At 37.6% G+C, this 23,801-nt stretch overlaps 1 protein-coding gene across 6 annotated transcripts in view; it reads left to right on the top strand.

Annotated features, from left to right (window-relative positions):
* ARFIP1 (ARF interacting protein 1) overlaps positions 1–23,801 on the top strand; it is a 135,165-nt gene that overhangs the window by 77,656 nt on the left and 33,708 nt on the right. For all 6 annotated transcript variants that reach the window (XM_030878254.3, XM_030878250.3, XM_030878252.3 and 3 more), the window contains 2 exons: positions 11,623–11,844; positions 19,269–19,426. In XM_030878254.3, the coding sequence (XP_030734114.1) occupies positions 11,623–11,844; positions 19,269–19,426 (380 nt within the window). The remainder of the gene's footprint in view (positions 1–11,622; positions 11,845–19,268; positions 19,427–23,801) is intronic.

Here is a 23,801-nt window from a genome sequence, read left to right as displayed (position 1 = left end):
GCTGTCTTTTCTCCACTGTATATTCTTGCCTCCTTTATCAAAAATAAGGTGACCATGTGTGCGTGGGTTTATCTCTGGGCTTTCTATCCTCTTCCATGGATCTGTATTTCTGTTTTTGTGCCAGTACCATACTGTCTTGATTACTGTAGCTTTGTAGTATAGTCTGAAGTCAGGGAGCCTGATTCCTCCAGCTCCATTTTTCATTCTCAAGATTGCTTTGGCTGTTCGGGGTCTTTTGTGTTTCCATACAAATTGTGAAATTTTTTGTTCTACTTCTGTGAAAAATGCCAGTGGTATTTTGATAGAGATTGCATTAAATCTGTAGATTGCTTTGGGTAGTAGAGTCATTTTCACAGTGTTGATTCTTGCAATCCAAGAACATGGTATATCTCTCCATCTATTTGTATCATCTTTAATTTCTTTCATCAGTGTCTTATAATTTTCTCCATACAGGTCGTTTGTCTCCTTACGTAGGTTTATTCCTAGATATTTTATTCTTTTTGTTGCAGTGGTAAATGGGAGTGTTTTCTTAATTTCATTTTCAGATTTTTCATTATTAATATGTAGGAATGCCAGAGATTTATGGGCATTAATTTTGTATCCTGCTACTTTACCAAATTCATTGATTAGCTCTAGTAGTTTTCTGGTAGCATCTTTAGGATTCTCTATGTATAGTATCATGTCATCTGCAAACAGTGACAGCTTTGCTTCTTCTTTTCCAATTTGCATTCCTTTTATTTCTTTGTCTTCTCTGATTGCTGTGGCTACAACTTCCAAAACTATGTTGAATAAGAGTGGTGAGTGTGGGCAACCTTGTCTTGTTCCTGATCTTAATGGAAATGGTTTCAGTTTTTCACAATTGAGGACAATGTTGACTGTGGGTTTGTCATATACGGCCTTTATTATGTTGAGGAAAGTTCCCTCTATGCCTACTTTCTGCAGGGTTTTTATCATAAATGGGTGTTGAATTTTGTCGAAAACTTTCTCTGCATCTATTGAGATGATCATACGGTTTCTCTCCTTCAGTTTGTTAATATGGTGTATCACGTTGATTGATTTGCATATATTGAAGAATCCTTGTATTCCTGGAATAAACCCCACTTGATCATGGTGTATCATCCTTTTAATGTGCTATTGGATTCTGTTTGCTAGTATTTTGTTTAGGATTTTTGCATCTATGTTCATCAGTGATATTGGCCTGTAGTTTTCTTTCTTTGTGACATCTTTGTCTGGTTTTCGCATCAGGGTGACGGTGGCCTCGTAGAATGAGTTTGGGAGTGTTCCTCCCTCTGCTATATTTTGGAAGAGTTTGAGAAGGATAGGTGTTAGCTCTTCTCTAAATGTTTGATAGAACTTGCCTGTGAAGCCATCTGGTCCTGGGCTTTTGTTTGTTGGAAGATTTTTAATCACAGTTTCAATTTCAGTGCTAGTGATTGGTCTGTTCATATTTTCTATTTCTTCTTGATTGAGTCTTGGCATGTTGTGCATTTCTAAGAATTTGTCCATTTCTTCCAGGTTGTCCATTTTATTGACATAGAGTTGCTTGTAGTAATCTCTCATGATCTTTTGTATTTCTGCAGTGGCAGTTCTGCTTTTTCATTTCTAATCCTATTGATTTGAGTCTTCTCCCTTTTCTTCTTGATGAGTCTGGCTAATGGTTTATCAGTTTTGTTTATCTTCTCAAAGAACCAGCTTTTAGGTTTATTGATCTTTGCTATCATTTCCTTCTTTTCTTTTTCATTTATTTCTGATCTGATATTCATGATTTCCTTCCTTCTGCTAACTTTGGGGTTTTTTTGTTCTTCTTTCTCTAATTGCTTTAGATGCAAGGTTAGGTTGTTTATTTGAGATGTTTCCTGTTTCTTAAGCTATGATTGTATTGCTATAAACTTCCCTCTTGGAACTGCTTTTGCTGCATCCCATAGGTTTTGGGTCGTCGTGTCTCCATTGTCATTTGTTTCTAAGTATTTTTTGATTTCCTCTTTCATTTCTTCAGTGATCACTTCGTTATTAAGTAGTGTATTGTTTAGCCTCCATGTGTTTGTATTTTTTACAGATCTTTTCCTGTAATTGATATCTAGTCTCATAGTGTTGTGGTCGGAAAAGATACGTGATACAATTTCAATTTTCTTAAATTTATGAAGGCTTGATTTGAGACACAAAATATGATCTATCCTGGAGAATGTTCCATGAGCACTTGAGAGAAATGTGTATTCTGTTGTTTTTGATTGGAATGTCCTATAAATATCAGTTAATTCCATCTTGTTTAATGTATCATTTAAAGCTTGTGTTTCCTTATTTATTTTCATTTTGGATGATCTGTCCATTGGTGAAAGTGGGGTGTTAACGTCACCTACTCTTTATGTGTTACTGTCGATTTCTCCTTTTATGGCTGTTAGTATTTGCCTTATGTATTGAGGTGCTCCTAAGTTGGGTGCATAAATATTTACAATTGTTGTATCTTCTTCTTGGATCGATCCCTTGATCATTATGTAGTGTCCCACTTTGTCTCTTGTAATAGTCTGTATTTTAAAGTCTATTTTGTCTGATAACGAAAATTGCTACTCCAGCTTTCTTATGATTTCCATTTGCATGGAATAACTTTTTCCATCCCCTCACTTTCAGTCTGTATGTGTCCCTAGCTCTGAAGTGGGTCCCTTGTAGACAGCATATATATGGGTCTTATTTTTGTATCCATTCAGCCAGTCTGTGTCTTTTGGTCGGAGCATTTAATCCATTTACATTTAAGGTAATTATCGATATGTATGTTCCTATTCCCATTTTCTTAATTGTTTTGGGTTCGTTATTGTAGGTCTTTTCCTTCTCTTGTGTTTCTTGCCTAGAGGAGATCCTTTAGCATTTGCTGTAAAGTTGGCTTGGTGGTGCTGAACTCTCTCAGCTTTTGCTTGTCTCTAAAGCTTTTAATTTCTCCATCAAATCTGAATGAGATCCTTGCTGGGTAGAGTAATCTTGGTTGCAGGTTTTTCTCCTTCATCACTTTAAATATTTCCTGCCAGTCCCTTCTGGCTTGCAGTTTCTGCTGAAAGATCAGCTGTTAAGCTTATGGGGATTCCCTTGTGTGTTATTTGTTGTTTTTCCCTTGCTGCTTTTAATATGTTTTCTTTGTATTTAATTTTTGACAGTTTGATTAATATGTATCTTGGTGTGTTTCTCCTTGGATTTATCCTGTATGGGACTCTCTGTGCTTCCTGGACTTGATTATTTCCTTTCCCATATTAGGGAAGTTTTCAACTGTAATCTCTTCAAATATTTTCTCAGTCCCATTCTTTTTCTCTTATTCTTCTGGGATCTGTATAATTCGAATGTTGGTGCGTTTAATGTGGTCCCAGAGGTCTCTGAGACTGTCCTCAGTTCTTTTCATTCTTTTGTCTTTATTCTGCTCTGCAGTAGTTATTTCCACTATTTTATCTTCCTGGTCACTTATCCGTTATTCTGGCTCAGTTATTCTGCTATTGATCCCTTCTAGAGTATTTTTTATTTCATTTTTTCTGCTGTTCATCGTTGCTTGTTTCCTCTTTAGTTCTTCTAGTTCCTTGTTAAATGTTTCTTGCATTTTCTCTATTCTATTTCCAAGATTTTGGATCATCTTTACTATCATTGTTCTGAATTCTTTTTCAGGTAGACTGCCTATTTCTTCCTCATTTGTTAGGTCCAGTGGGTTTTTATCTTGCTCCTTCATCTGCTGTGTGTTTTTCTTTCTTCTCATTTTGTTTATCTTACTGTGTTTGGGGTCTCCTTTTTGCAGGTTGCAGGTTTGTAGTTCCCTTTGTTTTTGGTGTCTGTCCTCAGTGGCTGAAGTTAGTTCAGTGGGTTGTGTAGACTTCCTGGTGGAGGGGACTAGTGCCTGTGTTCTGCTGGATGAGGCTGGATCTTGTCTCTCTGGTGGGCGGGTCCACGTCTGGTGGTGTGTTTTGGGGTGTCTATGGACTTATTATGATTTTAGGCAACCTCTCTGCTATTGGGTGGGGTTGTGTTCCTGTCTTGCTAGTTGTTTGGCATAGGGTGTCCAGCACTGTAGCTTGCTTGTCATTGAGTGAAACTGGGTGTTGGTGTTGAGATGGAGATCTCTGGGAGATTTTCGCCGTTTGATATTACGTCGAGCTGGGAAGTCTCTTGCGGACCAGTGTCCTGAAGTTGGCTCTGCCACCTCAGAGGCACAGCACTGACTCCTGGTTGCAGCACCAAGAGCCTTTCATCCACACAGCTCAGAATAAAAGGGAGAAAAAGTAGAAAGAAAGATAGGAAGGGAGGGAGGGAGGGAGGAAGGAAGGAAGGAGGGAGGAGAAAGAAAGAAAGAAAGAAAGGAAGGAAGGAAGGAAGAAAGAGAAATAAAATAAAATAAAGTTATTAAAATAAAAAATAATTATTAAGAAAAAAATTTTTTAAACAACTGGACGGGTAAAACCCTAGGACAAATGGTGAAAGCAAAGCTATAGAGACAAAATCTCACACAGAAGCATACACATACACACTCACAAAAAGAGGAAAAGGGGAAAAAATCATAAATCTTGCTCTCGAAGTCCACCTCCACAATTTGGGATGATTCCTTGTCTATTCATGTATTACACAGATGCAGGGTACATCAAATTGATTGTGGAGATTTAATCTGCTGCTCCTGAGGCTGCTGGGAGAGATTTCCCTTTCTCTTCTTTGTTCTCACAGCTCCCAGGGCTCAGCTTTGGATTTGGTCCCGCCTCTGCTTGTAGGTCGCAGGAGGGCGTCTGTTCTCCGCTCAGACAGGACAGGATTAAAGGAGCCGCTGATTCGGGGACTCTGGCTCACTCAGGCCAGGGGGAGGGAGGGGCACAGAGTGCAGGGCGAGCCTGCGGTGGCAGAGGCCAGCGTGACATTGCACCAGCCTGAGGCGCGCCGTGCGTTCTCCCGGGGAAGTTGTCCCTGGATCCCGGGATCCTGGCAGTGGCGGGCTGCAGAGGCTCCCTGGAAGGGAGGTGTTGAGAGTGACCTGTGCTCGCACAGAGGCTGCTTGGTGGCAGCGGCAGCAGCCTTAGCGTCTCATGCCCGTCTCTGGGGTCCGCAATGTTAGCCACGGCTTGCTCCCATCTCTGGAGGTCCTTTAAGCAGTGCTCTTAATCCCCTCTCCTTGCGCACCAGGAAACAAAGAGGGAAGAAAAAGTCTCTTGCCTTTTCGGCAGGTCCAGACTTTTTCCCGGATTCCCTCCGGGCTAGCCGTGGTGCACGAGCCCCTTCAGGCTGTGTTCACGCCGCCAGTCTTCTCCCTGGGATATGACCAAAGCCCGAGCCTCAGCTCCCAGCCCCGCCCTACCTGGCGGGTGAACAGACAAGCCTCTCGGGCTGGTGAGTGCCGGTCGGTGCCGATCCTCTGTGTGGGAATCTCTCCGCCTTGCCCTCTGCACGCCTGTGGCTGCGCTCTCCTTCGCAGCTCTGAAGCTTCCCCTCCTCCGCCACCCGCAGTCTCCGCCCACGAAGGGGCTCCTAGTGTGTGGAAACCTTTCCTCCTTCACAGCTCCCTCCCACTTGTGCGGGTCCTGTCCCTATTCTTTTGTCTCTGTTTATTCTTTTTTCTTTTGCCCTACCCAGGTACGTGGGGAGTTTCTTGCCTTTTGGTAGGTGTGAGGTCTTCTGCCAGCGTTCTGTAGGTGTTCTGTAGGAGTTGTTCCACATGTAGATGTATTTCTGATGTATCTGTGGAGAGGAAGGTGATCGCCGTGTCTTACTCTTCCACCATCTTCCCCCTCTCCTATTTTATTCTTTTTGTTGCAGTGCCAAATGGGAGTGTTTCCATAATTTCTCTTTCAGATCTTTCATCATTAATGTATAGGAATGCAAGAGATTTCTGTGCATTTTGTATCCTGCAACTTTACCAAATTCATTGATTAGCTCTAGTAGTTTTCTGGTGCCATTTTTAGGGTTCTCTGTGTATAGTATAATGTCGTCTGCACACAATGACAGTTTTACTTCTTTCCCATTTGGATTCATTTTATTTCTTTTTCTTCTCTGATTGCTGTTGCTAGGACTTCCAAAACTATGTTGAATAATAGTGGTGAGAGTGGACATCCTTGTCTTATTCCTAATCTTAGAGGAAATGCTTTCAGTTTTTCACCATTGAGAATGATGTTTGCTGTGGGTTTGTCGTATATGGCCTTTATTATGTTGAGGTAGGTTCCCTCTATGCCCACTTTCTGGAGAGTTTTTATCATAAATGGGTGCTGAATTTTGTCAACAGCTTTTTCTGCATCTATTGAGATGATCATATGGTTTTTATTCTTCAATTTGTTAATGTAGTGTATCACATTGATTGATTTGCATATATTGAAGAATCCTTGCATCCCTGGGATAAATCTCACTTTAACATGGTGTCTGATGTTTGTTTGTTTTTTTTGCCTACACGGGACTCTCACTGTTGTGGCCTCTCCCATTGTGGAACACAGGCTCCAGACGAGCAGGCTCAGCGGCCATGGCTCACGGGCCCAGCCGCTCCGCGGCATGTGGGATCTTCCCGGACTGGGGCACGAACCCATGTTCCCTGCATCAGCAGGTGGACTCTCAACCACTGCGCCACCAGGGAATCCCAGCGTCCGATCTTTTTAATGTGGTGTTTAATTCTGTTTGCTAATATTTTGTTGAGGATTTTTTCATCTATATTCATGAGTGATACTGGTCTGTAATTTTCCTTTCTGTTTTGTATCTTTGTCTGATTTTGGTGTCAGGGTGATGGTGGCCTCATAGAATGAGTTTGGGAGTGTTCCTTCCTCTGCAGTTTTTTGCAAGAGTTTCAGAAGGATGGGTGTTAGCTCTTCTCCAAGTGTTTGATAGAATTCACCTGTGAAGCCATCTGGTCCTGGACTTTTGTTTGTTGGAAGATTTTTCATCACAGTTTTAATTTCATTACTTGTGTTTGGTCTGTTCATATTTTCTATTTCCTCCTGGTTCAGTCTTTGGAAGGCTATACCTTTCCAAGAATTTGTCCATTTCTTCCAGGTTGTCCATTTTGTTGGCATAGAGTTGCTTGTAGTAGTCTCTTAGGATGCTTTGTATTTCTGTGGTGTCTGTTGTAACTTCTCCTTTTTGATTTCTAATTTTATTGATTTGAATCCTCTCCCTCTTTTTCTTGATGGTTTATCAATTTTGTTTATCTTCTCAAAGAACCAGCTTTTAGTTTTATTCATCTTTGCTATTGTTTTCTTTGTTTTTATTTCATTTATTTCTGCGCAGATATTTATGATTTCTTTCCTTCTGCTAACTTTGGGTTTTGTTTGTTCTTCTTTCTCTAGTTCCTTTAGGTATAAGGTTAGATTGTTTACTTGAGATTTTTCTTGTTTCTTGAGATAAGCTTGTATAGCTATAAACTTCCCTCTTAGAACTGCTTTTGCTGCATCCCGTAGGTTTTGGATTGTCGTGTTTTCATTGTCATTTGTCTCTAGGTATTTTTTGATTTCCTCTTTGATTTCTTCAGTGATCTCTTGCTTATTTAATAATGTATTGTTTAGCCTCCATGTGTTTGTGTTTTTTACGTTTTTTTCCCTGTAATTCATTTCTAATCTCATAGCGTTGTGGTCAGAAATGATGCATGACATGATTTCAGTTTTCTTAAATTTACTGAGGCTTGATTTGTGACCCAAGATGTGATCTGTCCTGGAGAATGTTCCATGTGCACTTGAAAAGAAAGTGTAATCTGCTGTTTTTGGATGGAATGTCCTATAAATATCAATTAAATCTATCTGGTCTGTTGTGTCATTTAAAGCTTCTGTTTCCTTATTTATTTTCATTTTGGATGATCTGTCCATTGTTGTAAGTGAGGTGTTAAAGTCCCCCACTATTATTGTGTTACTGTCAATTTCCTCCTTTATACCTGTTAGCAGTTGCCTTATGTATTGAGGTGCTCCTGTGTTGGGGGCATATATATTTATAATTGTTATATCTTCTTCTTGGATTGGTTCCTTGATTATTATGTAGTGTCCTTCCTTGTCTCTTGTAACATACTTTTTTTTAAAGTCTATTTTATCTGATATGAATATAGCTACTCCAGCTTTGTTTTGATTTCCATTTGCATGGAATATCTTTTTCCATCTCCTTACTTTCAGTCTGTATGTGTCCCTAGGTCTGAAGTGGGTCTCTTGTAGACAGCATATATATGGATCTTGTTTTTGTATCCATTCAGTGAAGAATGTATCCATTCATTCTTTTGGTTGGAGCATTTAATCCATTCACGTTTAAGGTAATTATCAATATGTATGTTCCTATGACCATTTTCTTAATTGTTTTGGGTTTGTTTTTGTAGGTCCTTTCCTTCTCTTGTGTTTCCCACTTAGAGAAGTTCCTTTACCATTGCTTGTAGAGCTGGTTTGGTGGTGCTGAATTCTCTTAGCTTTTGCTTGTCTGTAAAGCTTTTGATTTCTCCATTGAATCTGAATGAGATCCTTGCTGGGTAGAGTAATCTTGGTTGTAGGTTCTTCTTTTCATCACTTTAAGTATATCATGTCACTCTCTTCTGGCTTGTGGAGTTTATGCTGAGAAATCAGCTCTTAACCTTATGGGAGTTCCCTTGTATGTTATTTTCGTTTTTCCCTTGCTTCTTTCAATAATTTTTCTTTGTTTTTAATTTTTGCCAATTTGATTACTATGTGTCTCAGCATGTTTCTCCTTGGGTTTATCCTGTATGGGACTCGCTGCACTTCCTGGACTTGGGTGGCTATTTCCTTTCCCATGTTAGGGAAGTTTTTGACTATAATCTCTTCAAATATTTTCTCTGGTCCTTTCTCTCTCTCTTCTCCTTCTTGGACACCTATATTGCAAATGTTCTTGTGTTTAATGTTGTCTCAGAGGTCTCTTAGGCTGTCTTCATTTCTTTTCATTCTTTTTTCTTTATTCTGTTCTGCAGCAGTGAATTCCACCATTCTGTCTTCCAGGTCACTTATCCATTCTTCTGCCTCAGTTATTCTGCTATTGATTCCTTCTAGTGTAGTTTTCATTTCATTTATTGTATTGTTCATCTCTGTTTGTTTGTTCTTTAATTCTTCTAGATCTTTGTTAAACATTTCTTTCATCTTCTCGATCTTTGCCTCCATTCTTTTTCCGAGGTCCTGGATCATCTTCACTAGCATTATTCTGAATTCTTTTTCTGGAAGGTTGCCTATCTCCACTTCATTTAGTTTTTTTTCTGGGGTTTTATCTTGTTCCTTCATCTGGTATATAGCCCTCTGCCTTTTCATCTTGTCTGTCTTTCTGTGAATGTGGTTTTTGTTCCACAGGCTGCAGGATTGTAGTTCTTCTTACTTCTGGTATATGAGGCTATCTAAGAGGCTTGATGGGAGGGACTGGTGGTGGGTAGAGCTGACTGTTGCTCTGGTGGGCAGAGCTCTGTAAAACTTTAATCCAGTTGACTGTTGATGGGTGGGGCTGGGTTCCCTCCCTGTTGGTTGTTTGGCCTGAGGCAACCCAACACTGGAGCCTACCTGGGCTCTTTGGTGGGGCTAATGACCGGCTCTGGCAGGGCTCATGCCAAGGAGTACTTCCCAGAACTTCTGCTGCCAGTGTCCTTGTCCCCCTGGTGAAACAGAGCCACCCCCCACCTCTGCAGGAGACCCTCCAACACTAGCAGGTAGGTCTGGTTCAGTCTCCCCCGGGGTCACTGCTCCTTCCTCTGGTTCCCAATGCACACACTACTTTTTGTGTGCCCTCCAAGAGTGGAGTCTCTGTTTCTCCCAGTCCTGTCAAAGTCCTGCAATCAATTCCCACTAGCCTTCAAAGTCTGATTCTCTAGGAATTCTTCCTCCCGTTGCCGGACCCCCAGGTTGGGAAGCCTGATGTGGGGCTCAGAACCTTCACTCCAGTGGGTGGACTTCTGTGGTATAAGTGTTTGCTAGTCTGTCAGTCACCCACCCACTAGTTATGGGGTTTGATTTTACTGTGATTGCGCCCCTCCTACCGTCTCATTGTGGCTTCTCCTTTATCTTTGGGTGTGGGGTATCTTTTTTGGTGAGTTCCAGTGTCTTCCTGTCAATGGTTGTCCAGCAGCTAGTTGTGATTCTGGTGTTCTCACAAGAGAGAGTGAGAGCACGTCCTTCTACTCCGCCGTCTTGGTTCCTCCTCTCTCTGCTTTTTAAAAAAAGAACTCCTTTATAAAAAATGTTTATTCATAAAAATCCTTAGTTGATGATAAGAGAGAATGTGTCAGCGAATTCATTTCAATTTTAAAATAGAAAAATATGAGTAGCTAAATATAAATTTATGTGTATTGACAAGGAAAAGTCTCAAGATATTCGTTCTCAGAAAAGAAATGCTCAGGATATTATGTATAGCATAGCATGGGCTCATGTTTACTTTAAGAATATTATATATGTGATTATATAGGTTTAAAGGAGAGTCTCTACTACCCATCAAACTATTAATACTTTTCTACTATTTAGTCAAATTAAAGGACGGAAGGGGAATTTCATTTTTATTTCATTCATTATTTTAACTTTTACAACAAATACTAATTCTGTGACCAAAACTTTGAGAGACATGATAAAAGAACAAATTTGCAAATTTTCAAAATTGCAAAACTTATTTACTGCTTTTCAGAATATTTTTTTAGATTTAAATGATAAGGATTATATTAATGCCCTACATTGTTACTCTAAAAATGTATTGTTGAGTAGTGAATTTGCTTGTAATTTTTTATTTCTAGCAAAAATTACTAGAAAACTTATTTTCATGTGCTCTAAAGTTAGGTACTTTAAAAAATTGTAAATTCCTATATCATTATTTCTGGGACAGAGATAGAATAACATAGAGTAGAATAACATAATTTAATTTTATCTGGGCAAAAGTAGAAGAGTTCAGGAATCTGTAATCTCTACCTCTTTCTCTTTCTCTGTTCCTCCCCCCTTCCCTCCCTCCCTACCTCCTCTTTCTTCTTTCTCCTTCCTTTCTTCCCCTCATTCTTCCTACTCACACACATATACACAGCTATTTAAGGGGAAAATTGAAGGAAAAAAACATTTGAAACCAATAGGAGAGTAGAATTTTGGTATTCTTATTATTCCTATATTAATAGTCGAGTATTGTTCTTAAATCAATGCCAAGTATCTCAGTTGTTTTCAGTAATCTACCAAAGTGCACAAAACTTGAAATATGATTATGTGAGAGAGCTCATCTGGCAGTATATACACTAGCTAGATACGTCTTAAAACTTCCTCTAATAAGTAATAGTTAAAAAACATGTCTGATAAATTTACTTTCTGGGGCTTCCCTGGTGGCGCAGTGGTTGAGAGTCCGCCTGCCGATGCAGGGGACACGGGTTCATGCCCCGGTCCGGGAGTATCCCACGTGCCACGGAGCGGCTGGGCCCGTGGGCCATGGCCGCTGGGCCTGGGCGTGTGGAGCGTGTGCTCCGCAACGGGAGGGGCCGCGACAGTGAGAGGCCCGCGTACCGCAAAAAAAAAAAAAAATTTACTTTCTGAGTCCTGATGAACCTCTAAGGGGGCTGACAGTTTTCCGTTTGTTAGGCTAGCTTGTTTGAAGCCAAAAATGGTGCATGCCATATGCTCCAGCATTTGCACTTTGGATTGCTGTATTACTGTTTTTTTCTTTTGTTCTTTTTTTCTTCCTAAACAAAGTATATCTTTCCACTTCTAGTGCACTCGACAGATTATCTCTGAGAAGCTGGGCCGTGGATCAAGAACTGTGGACCTTGAACTTGAAGCTCAGATTGATATATTAAGAGATAACAAGAAAAAATATGAAAATATTCTAAAACTGGCTCAGACATTGTCAACCCAGCTTTTCCAGATGGTGCATACCCAAAGGCAACTCGGAGATGCATTTGCTGACCTGAGTTTGAAGTCACTAGAACTCCATGTAAGATGATTTGAAATAACTATTGGGGGGTGAGGGGGATGAAAATGGCAATAGGAGTATACTAAGAGGTAAGTTGTTACATTTCTGATTTGCTGAATTCTTAATAAAATTGTAATCTTGTGGTGGTCTTTAAGATATTTCATATAATTTTCAAGAAGGCCCAGCTGACTTCTATCAACATAGTGGTCCAGTTGTACCCTAAAGAAGATGTCATCTGGAGGTTTCAGGGCAAGGGAACTTGGTAGAGGAAAGGAAAAAGAGTACTCAGCCTGCTAGAGCCTAGAAAGAATCATAGCTATGTATATAGCTGGGTGTGGGTAGAAAGTAAATTCAGGCACCTATTGAAAATCTCCTGCGTAGTCTCTGAATGTCCTAAGCAAAGAGTAGCTTGCTTGACTGGATTTGTGATACACTTTTACTGAAATCATTAGTGTAAAATTGTGAATTTTAGAATGAAATTATTTTTCTGTATATATCTATATAAGTATTCAGCAAAGCATTATTAACAATTTCTAATAATATCTTAAGTGACTCCTTTTATGTCTTTTTTTTCCTCACGTGGAGCCAAAAGGTACAGAAATTCCTTGCCTACAGACTTCTAACTTGCACAGTTAGATAATTTAGAGCATTAAATCATTTGATAATATCTAGTATCTTGGACAAAGAAAGTTTGGCTACAGATGACAATGTTGAGAAAAACATTGAGATTCAATTCTAACTGAGTCATTAGACAGTCAAAAAGAAGAATGAAACTAATATTTAGGAAGCTGAGTTATCATAACAGCTGCAATTATTGAGTATCCACAATTTCAATATAATGGGCTAGGTGCTTTATAACCATTATATCATGTAATTTATCTAACGCTGCAAGAAATGTTATCCCCTGTTTATAGATGAGGAAGTTGAGGCCAAGAGAGTTTACGTAGTTTTTATAAACTCACAAAACAAATAAAAGATAGAATTGGAATTTATATCCAGGCCTTTTTGTTTCTCCATGATCTCTTTTTTTTTAAAATAAGAATTAATAGCATTTTTTAAAGTATTTATTTTTTGGCTGCGTCGGGTCTTAGTTGCAGCACACAGCGCACAGGCTCTTTGTTGAGGTGCGCAGGCTCCAGAGCAAGTGGGCTCAGTAGTTGTGGTGCATGGGCTCTCTAGTTGTGGCGTGCAGGCCCAGTTGCCCTGTGGCATGTGGGATCTTAGTTCCCCAACCAGGGATTGAACCAGTGTCCTCTGCATTGCAAGACAGATTCTTAACCACTGGATCACAAGGGAAGTCCCTTTCCATGATCTCTTGCTGTCTCTTTAAATGGAATCTTTAGATGGTCTGTGACCCAGAGAAAAATCCCCACAGTATGGAGAGAGGTAGCCAGAGTATAGGGTCTGGGGAAGTGCTGCAGTAATGTTATCACTGATGCTATATTCAGTAGAACCTATTAATTATAATAGTTAACAGAGATTGGGGACTTACTATACACCAGATACAGTGGTTTATATGTGTATTAGCTCATCTAATGCTCAGTCTTAGCTAGTAGTACTTTTATTATCTTTCTTTTACAGATGTGAAGTCCTTTTTTTTTTAAACAGAACTGAGAGGGTAATCCTCAGTATTCAAGTCCATTGGACCCAGTTTGAATTTTTGAGTTTTTTATTTGAGCATTTTTAACTCTTTGTAAGGATTGGTATTTCATGACTTTATTCTTTCTTGGAGGTCTTCCAATGAGAAAATTTACTTATGGTTTTAATAGAATAAAACTTGTTATCTTGCAACTACCATATGGGTCCATTGGAAATCAGACACGATATGGGATCTTAATGATCCTATTTTCCTATATCTTAAAACATTTTGCTGTTTCACCATCTTAGGAATTATTTCGTTATTACTCATCAGTTTTTTCCTACCATGTTAAAAATGACTAAGACAATAAGAAAACTAAAGAGTGACAGCATTGCCTAGAAGAATGATACAATAGTGAGATAAATACTTTTTGTTTGTTTGCATTGCCAAAAAGAAATCTGGAGAAACTGTTTATGTAGTTGTTTGTTTTTCTTTTTAATGTTCATGCAACACAATTAAGAATTTTGGAATTTTTCATTTTTGCACATAATGGAAAGAGACTACAATACCAGATTAATACATTTCACAATTATTACACAAATCAGAAGATGACTGCAAAGAGACAGCAGTATTGACTCTTACCAATGATGGCAAAATTGGATAATATCAGTGAAATTGTGGGCTATAAGTATTCCAATGATGATATCCTATGTGAATTTTCTTAAAGAGTCATTGAATAATAATGTATTTTTAAGGACAAAAGGAAATACGGTATTGTGTTAGTCAAGATTCTCCAGAGAAACAGAATCAACAGGATACATAGCTATATAGAGATTTGTTTTAAGAAATTGGTTCACACGATTGGCAAGGCTGCTACATCCAAAATCTGTAGGGTAGGCTGGCAGGCTGGAGACCCAGGAAAGAGTAGCAGTACAAGTCCAAAGGCAGTCTGCTAGCAGAATTCTTTCTTGTCCAGGGGAGGTCAGTCGTTGTTCTATTAAGGTCTTCAGCTGATTGCATGACACCCGCTCACGTTATGGAGGGCAGTCTGCTTTACTGACAGTACACCAATTAAAATATAAGTCTCATTCGGAAACACCCTCACAGAAACATCAGAATAATGTTTGACCAAAAATTTGGACACTGTGACCCAACCAAGTTGATGCACAAACTATCTCAGGTATTTTCATTTAGTTAGTTGTTCAACAGGAGCAACTCCAACAAGCCACATTTTTTTAAAGAATCTGGACCATCCTGTTTTGCTAAGAAGACATGATATTACTTCTTTTATGATGTTTATGCACCAAAATATACTTGATATATTTGTTAGTGAACAAATGCTGAAAGTAAATGTGTATACAAAAGTGATTTGAAGGAAATATATAATATAGAAATTTTTTAAAATTCATTGAATTGAACATTCTAATTGATATTTATAAATGTAAAATTAATGGTAAACTAGAACCTACTGGAGATGCATTTGAAATCTGGAATCAACATTTACAAGGAGGATATTTTTGTATCATTCAAGGTTTTCCAGAGAAAGAGCATCAGTAGGAGATACACACACATACACACCCCCCCAAAAGATTTATTTTAAGGAATTGGCTGACACTATTATAGGGATTGGCAAGTCTGTAATCCATAGGGTAGGCCAGAAGGCTGGAAACTTGGACAAGGTTTCTGTGTTACAGTGTTAAGACGGAATTCCTTCTTCTCTAAGAAACCTCAAACTTTTGCTCTTAAGACCTTCAGCTGATTGGATGAGGCCCATCATGTTATGGAGGATAATCTCCTAAAAGCCAACTTTAAACCACATCTTCAGTGTTTATCATCGTAAATGTTGATCACATCACAAAATCTGCACCTTTGTAGCAACATCTAGACTGATGTTTGACCAAACAGCTGGACACCATAGTCTTATCAAGTGGGCACATAAAATTAACCATCACAATCCACCCTTTGTCAACTTAGCAGCACTTATATGCATCTCTTTAAACCACACTTAATCTCCAAATCAAGACAATATTCCACCTAATGTGATATAACTATCCTGTGTACTATCAAAGACACAGCAACTCTTTCCCTAGAAGATGATGCAAAGTCCTTCCTTGGGTGAGGATCACTTTTTTCCTTGATCTCCTGAAACTTAAATACTATGGTGTTAAGTTAACAATAGCTATATGTCATGATATAAAGTTAATATATCTTATGTGATAAGGGAGGAAAGATAAGATAGGGAAGAAAACAAAGGTACTTGCTTTACACACACACACACACACACACACACACAAACATTCATAACAAAGTAAGGAAGAAATAAGAATTATAGTCCTCATTTCTACAAATGACCACATGGTTGTAGCTTCTTCCATTACCCATTCCATACTGCATTTGTTCTCAGGTAGCACTTCAATCTGTGGTGGTTCTTTGTCTGGTGAGGTGACCCAAACCATCATTCCTGAAAGGTCCAGACCATTAGCAGTCCTTCCTGAAATGGGCTGTTGTAGTTTTCCATTGAAATTAATCACAGGACATGGTAGTAGTAAGGGATCGCCTGGGTTCCAGGCTTACTCTTCCTTACCTCCATTGTGGAGGGACAGTCCAAATTCTCCTTGGTAATCAGGATCAGTCACACCCGCCAACACAGTAACTCCCTTCTTTGCCTGTTGGTTCTTTTTGAGGAAAAGTTTATAGAGTACAGTAGTGAAGAGCTGAGGTCCACTTCCTTCCACCTTATGCCATATTAACTGAGATTTCTGGAAAATACATAGTGCAGGGGCTGGCACATAGCGGCACTAGATAAATTATGATGGTTATGATAGCTGTTGTTGAGATTGTGACATTTGGGGGTTGAGGAAGAATTTATAGATTAGTCCAGTTTCTTCATTTTCTAGAGAAACAACCAATATCCAGCAGTAAAAAAAGTCAAATCTCCTGAAGGAGATAGGAAATGATCTTTTTTTTTTTTTTTTTTTTGCTGTACGCGGGCCTCTCACTGTTGTGGCCTCTCCCGTTGTGGAGCACAGGCTCCGGACACACAAGCTCAGCGGCCATGGCTCACGGGCCCAGCCGCTCCGCGGCATGTGGGATCTTCCCGGACCGGGGCACGAACCCGCAGCCCCTGCATCGGCAGGCGGACTCTCAACCACTGCGCCACCAGGGAAGCCCAAGAAATGATCTTTTAATGAATGCCTGTCATCTGTCAGAAACTTTATACAGGTTGCCTTGTTAGACTTCCTGTCAAGCTTGTAAGGGAATTATCTTCATTTTATTAGTAAGGAAATGGAGGCCTGAAGAATTTGAGTTATTCATGAGAGACACAAATCCATTGAGTGGCAGAATCAAGATATGAATTCCCAAACTGTTTGAATTTCCAAACTGTTTGAATTTCCAAACTAGACTTTTACCATTTTATCACATGCCTTCCTCCTAGTTCTGTTGTACCATGGCACCTTATTAAATTGCATTTTCTCAATTTAGAGGGTAACATCTACATTGAGATTAGGAAAGCTTCCACAGTCCAAATTACTATCAATTGTCAATGAGTTCTTGTGATTCTAGTTTTTTTGTATTATTGTTTAAAATAACTCATTTGTGATTAATTAGGTAATAATAACTATTACTAAAACTTGGTGTTTTAGGTCCAATCATATGCTTCTGTTATTTAGTCCTAATGTATAAGTTGAATGGGAAATGGTGGTCATTTATATTTGGTACATTTACATCTGATAAATATTGTAAATAATGTAGGAGCTGCTGAAGAGAAAAAAAGTTCAAGTGTTTTGAAACTTCATTCTCTATATATAAAGCAAGTAAATTTTTAGATCAAGGAATTGTGTTGGCCTTTCTTCTTCACTGACAGATTAGAACTACAGCCCTGTTCTTGATATGTATACCCTTTGACTATTAAAATAATGTGTAAAATACCCCTGTCCAACTGAGAATACTAAAATAACTTATCAACTAAATGAAGTTTGAGGCATGTTTTATTTTATTTTCATTGCCAAAAAAGCATATTTAATTATGTATTTATAATGCATATACATATGTATATTTATTTATTTCTAGTGTCCTAATTGTTTTGTAACATTTACTACTATATCTCTTGTACCTTACTATAAAATAGCTTTTTTATTTTAGCCAATTAAGTTTACAAATTATGCAATAAAATCTGAAGTTTTATACACATTTTCATCACAGAATTATGGGCGAGATTTACACTCATGAAACAGAACAGCGTCCATTTACTCCTCCTGTCTGCTTTGAATTTAGGGCTGTTTTTCTCATCTGTAAATATAGGATTCCAAATTCTGCTGTATAACATATCAATCTGCAGTGATTTCATCTTACAATACTCTGTTTTTTTGTTTATTTGTTGTTAGTAAAAGCACAGCTTTCTAGGTTATATAGATCTCCCTGTGGCTAAATTAGGACTTCTGGCATTTTCAAAGTTAATGTGGAATTGTGGATGTTAAGAACTTTTAGCAATGAACAGTGTTACAGGGATATGATACAATGACATATACTTTGTTGTACAGTGAATAGAAAAACTATGATATTTATATCCAGCTCAATTTCATATTTTTCTTCCTCTTATTTGGTTATTTTTTAATTTTGCCTTTTACCTCTTAATGAACACCAAAGAAAATAAGAACAATTGTGTGAACTCTTTCTAAGTTTTTTTTTTAATGTTTTCTCCTATATTCTATTTCCAGTAACATTTATTTAGTCTTCAATATTGTAACTTATCTTGTACAAATGGTGCCAAAACTCTTCAGCTTTTCTGCCTTTTTAGTTTTTACATATATTGATTGATAGTCCTCTTATGTAATCCTTATCTGCCAATATTTGCAAATCAAGGGCTCTACAATTTTGAAGACTGAGTTCCAAGTAAAGAGTTACATGGACCTCTCTTAGATGGAAAATGCTTTCAGCATAATAAAGATAATTTTACTTTCTGTATTTATTAATTATTGAATATTCTATCACCTGGAAATTTAATTGTACCTATAGCACTAATGTTAAATTTGCATCTTCTAAAATTCTACTTAATTTAATATTACATTTTTTTCAGCTGAAATTTAAAAATGTTTTTAACAAACTCACAATTCTCAAATTGAATGATATATCTTATAATAAGATATGATCAAAGTTTTTATTTGGTCAGATGTGTTCCTGATAATCTGTTAACTAATCAAACTTAGACTGAAAGCTAAGAGTTAGTCCTTGCCATTCATATGTTAAGGAGTCATGTGTAATGTTTGCTAAGCTAAGACTCAGTTTATTCAGAGAAAATGAACTAAAACTGGTGTTGAGTGATCCTTCCTCAGCTGTTTGTCCAGATAGATCTGAGCTTGGGAGTCAACTGGTTGCTAAGTTTACAAAGAAATGTGTATTGTTAATATTTATACTTTAAGGAGATTCAGTCAAAACACAAAAATTACAATCTATTTTATGTCTGAAAGTTTTAGCCAATTGTTACCTAATTTGGTTGTGAAAGTTAAAGTTTCTCTGATTAATAATCTGCTATAGTTTTCTTCTTAACAGCTGTGCTTACAGTATAATAGAAACAAAATGTAGAAATGAAAGTAATTTTTCTAGTACAAAGTAGTTTCACTTTTTAAAATTATTTGATTTTAGCTATGCCTCAGAGCTGAACAATTTGGTTTATTCGACTTTTTCTGTAATTCTGTAGCTAGTTGTGATTTAGATTCCTATTTATTTATTTAAACATTGAAAGAGAAAACTTCTAAAGCTAGATTTCTAAATCAGATATTTTCCCAATAGTGATGTGTTTGAGATTTTCTTTAGTCACATTTACTAATTTGTAACTGGATAAATTAAGATGACTTTTTTGTTTTAGGAAGAATTTGGCTATAATGCAGATACACAGAAACTGCTGGCTAAAAATGGAGAAACTCTTCTAGGAGCCATTAATTTTTTCATTGCCAGTGTGAACACTTTGGTGAATAAAACAATTGAGGATACATTAATGACTGTGAAACAGTATGAAAGTGCCAGGTAGGTATAGATTTTCATTATATTGTCTGTTTTACCAGGTGGTGCATAATTTGGTTAAGGTTTTGGGTTGCAAATAAGAGAAACTGACTCTGGCCAATATGGGCAGAAAAAGAATTTATTAGGTTATAGGGTAGCCCACAGAGCTAACAGAAACGCAGGAGAACAGATTCTAGAAACAAGCAAGAACCAAAGCCAAGTTAATGCCTCAGAAGAATCTAATTAGGGTACTTGATGCTGCTACAGCTCCCATAAATAAAAATTTGTAAAAGCTCCTGAGTACTTTGCTTCATTGCGTTGAGAGTATCCGGTTGAGCGTTGGCCATGTGCCCAAACCCTGCCTGCTAGGGAATAGGGAGGTGGAGGAGCTCCCGGCTACAGCTTCCTTGGAAGAGGACAGGGCCTTGTGTTCTGCCAGGTAGATACCAGATGCCCTTTCTAATCTGGCCTAAGCCTGCCTCTTCAATCATACTACCACTGCTTCCCTATAAGCAGTTACACTGCTTCCGCAACAGCCAGACTCATAGTTTCAATTTCTCTTGAATGTACTAGCTCATTTCTGCCTCCATGATTTTGTTTATGTTGGTTATTCAGATTATAACCAGGCTTCACAATCTTCCAAATTTTACCTTTTACATAAATTAAAGTATTTACCTTATATTTTCATAGTTGTTTATAATGCAGTGTTTTCATACATCTTTTTTTTTTTTTTTTTTTTTGCGGTACGCGGGCCTCTCACTGTCGTGGCCTCTCCTGTTGCAGAGCACAGGCTCTGGACGCGCAGGCTCAGCAGCCATGGCTCACGGGCCCAGCCGCTCCGCGGCATGTGGGATCTTCCTGGACTGGGGCACAAACCCGTGTCCCCTGCATCAGCAGGCGGACTCTCAACCACTGCGCCACCAGGGGAGCCCTCATACATCTTTTTATACACACACACACACACACACACACACACACACACACATACAATTTATCTCATAACCATCCTGTTAGGTAAACAAAATGCATATGAATAGGTACTTAGAAATGTCTAAAAAGTAGCAGATCTACGATAGCATTTTTCAACTTTGATTCCAGGCCCAATTTTTTTCCCCCACTCATTCCTGTCCCCTTTGAGTTTTTTTCCTCTGAACACTTGATTTCTTTATTTTCTCTTATACTTTTTATAGCATAGTTGAAGATAGTACAAACTTTACCTTTTGGATATATAACTTTACTTTTGGCCTCTTGATGTAGTTTAATGATGTGAGAAATGCCTATGAAAACTCTAAACTCATCTAGTCTTTTTGCTATTGAGTGCTTATTCTTAAGTATATATGTCCTTATGCTTTATATAGCTAAAAGCCCAAACCACTTGGAAAGTTAACTTTTTTTTTCTTAAAATTTATTGGTGGTAGTTACTGAAAACAGTTTTGTACCTTATAAACACTTATACAATTCCAATTCAAGCTATAAAATGTTACTACCATGTTCTGTCTGTAGCATACCTTTTTACACACACCCTCCTTACTCTCCTGAAACTCTTTTTTTTTCCTATTGAACTATAGTTGATTTACAGTATTGTGTTAGTTTCAGGTGTATAGCAAAATGATTCAGGTATGTATATATTCTTGTTCAGATTCTTTTCCTTTATAGGTTATTACAAGATACTGAATATAGTTCCCTGTGCTATACAGTAAATCCTTGTTGTTTATGTATTTTATATATAGTGGTATGTATCTGTTATCCCTCCCCCCTTTCCCCTTTGGTAACCAAAAGTTTGTTTTCTATGTGTATGAGTCTGTTTCTGAGTTGTAAATAAGTTCATTTGTATTATTTTTTAGATTCCACAAATAAGTGATATCATGTAGTATATGTCTTTCTCTGTCTGACTTAGTTCACTTAGCATGGTAATCTCTAGATCCATCCATGTTCCTACAAATGGCAATATTTCATTCTTTTTAATGGCTGAGTAGTATTCCATTGTATATATGTACCACATCTTTATCCACTCATCTCTCAGTGAACACTTAGGTTGCTTCCATGTCTTGGCTATTGTAAGTAGTGTTGTTGTGAACATTGGGGTGCATGTATCTTTCTGAATTAGAGTTTTCATCTTTTCCAGATAAGAGCCCAGGAGTGGGATTGCTGGATCATATGGTAACTCTATTTTTAGTTTTTTAAGGTACCTCCATACTGTTTTCCATAGTGGCTGCACCAATTTACAGTCCCACCAACAGTGTAGGATGGTTCCCTTTTCTCCAGACCCCCTCTAGCATTTATTTATTATTTGTAGACTTTTTTTTGATGATGGTCACTCTGACTGGTATGAGGTGATACCTCATTGTAGTTTTGATTTGCATTTCTCTAATAATTAGAGATGTTGAACAACCTTTCATGTGCCTAGTGGCCGTCTGTATGTCTTCTCTGGAGAAATGTCTATTTAGGTTTTCTTGCCATTTTTTGATTGGGTTATTTTTTTGATATTGAGTTGTGTGAGCTGTTTGTATAGTTTGGAAATTAAATCCTTGTTGGTCACATCGTTAGCAAATATTTTCTCCCAGTCCATACATTGTCTTTTCGTTTTGTTTATGGTTTCCTTTGATGTGCAAAAGCTTATGTTTGATTAGGTCCCATTTGTTTATTTTTGCTTTTGTTTCTATTGCCTTGGGAGACTGATCTAAGAAAATACTGCTACATTTGATGTCAGAGAATGTTTTACCTATGTTCTCTTCTAGGAGTTATAAGGTGTCATGTTTTATACTTAAGTCTTTAAGCCATTTTGAGTTTGTTTTTGTGTATGGTGTGAGGGTGTGTTGTAACTTCATTGATTTACGTGCGGCTGTCCAGCTTTCCCAACACCACTTGCGGAAGAGACTGTCTTTTCTCCATTGTATATTCTTGCTTCTTTTGTCAAAGATTAATTGACCATTGGTGTATCCGTTTATTTCTGGGCTCTCTGTTCCATTGATCCATATGTCCATTTTTGTGCCAATACCACGCTGTTTTGATTACTGTAGCTTTGTAGTAGTATCTGAGGTCTGGGAGGGTTATGCCTCCTGTTTTGTTCCTTTTCCTCCAGATTGCTTTGGCAGTTCTGGGTCTTTTGTGGTTCCCTACAAATTTTAGGATTATTTGTTCTACTTCTGTGAAAAAAGTCATGGGTAATTTGAATAGCGATCTCATTAAATCTGTAGATTGCTTTAGGTAGTATGGCAATTTTAATAATATTAATTTTTTCCAATCCAAGAGTGTGAGATATCTTTCCATTTCTGTGAGTCACCTTCAATTTCCTTTATCAGTGTTTTATAGTTCTTAGCATATAGGTCTTTCACCTCCTTGGTTAGGTTTATTGCTAGGTTTGTTTTATTTTGTTTGTTTTGTTTGATGTGATTTTAAATGGGATTTTTTTTTCTTTTATGGAAGGTTAACTTTTGATCTTTGCACAAGAAAAGATGCTTCTATCCTATGCTGTGTTTGTAATTTTCAGTTTAGTATTAACATACTAAATCAGATTCTTACCAGATCTCAATCAGATTCTTAATGACTTGGATAGGAAGGTCAAGACAAATAGCTGTGGTTGTCAGGTGGGAGAAAGACACAGATGGATCTGTGTGCCTTATTTAGGATTTGGGCTTGTTTTTTTATTTTTCTTTATTGTTTGAAGTATTTACTAACATTGTATTAAAATCAGAAGGTGGGAACAAAGAAACAGAAGAAATCTATCAATATGATTGCCCTCGATAACATTGCAGGAATGTCTCAATAAGGTATCTTCCAGTGGGACTTGCTTCAGCTCCCAGTAATTGGTTTTCCAGTCTCTGTTTAAATCCTTTCATGGGCATTGCCAGTATTTTTCGAAGTATATACATTATTTCAAAGTATATACATTTATTATGTAAATTTTTCACTTCTGTAAACTCTGGTTCTTTTCCAAATCTATCTATTCCTTACTCTTAGTATCCTAATTTGTTTTCCCTTTTACCTCTTTAATCATTTTAAGCATTCTTATTTTCTAGTCTAAAAAGATTTTAAATATGTGCTTTTGAAGATGAAAATTCTTTTGTTCCAAAAGTATCCCCTATCACTTCCCAGTTAAGAACTACATGAATCTAGTTTCTATAGACTTTGTAATTGTCCACCTGTCCTGAAATATATTTTAGCTACTATTTTTAGTTTTAGGTATTTTAAAATATAAAATATATTTCATTTGAAGTATGTCATATGTTTCTCTTCAGCCTTAATTTCTAACATGCTTTTAAAAATATTAACCCATATTAAAGAAAGACAAATATATTAGATGTCACTGTTTGTACAGAAAACATTTTATATTTAATTTGCAAAGGAGAAAAATAAGCCTCTAGAGGTTAAATGGTTTGTTCCCAGGAATCAATTTCAA

Source organism: Globicephala melas, chromosome 5, assembly GCF_963455315.2.
Source record: "Globicephala melas chromosome 5, mGloMel1.2, whole genome shotgun sequence".
In the NCBI taxonomy this organism is placed as follows: domain Eukaryota; kingdom Metazoa; phylum Chordata; class Mammalia; order Artiodactyla; family Delphinidae; genus Globicephala; species Globicephala melas.
The sequence above is the reverse complement of the archived record's forward strand: the minus strand, read 5'-3'. Positions and strand labels throughout refer to the sequence as shown.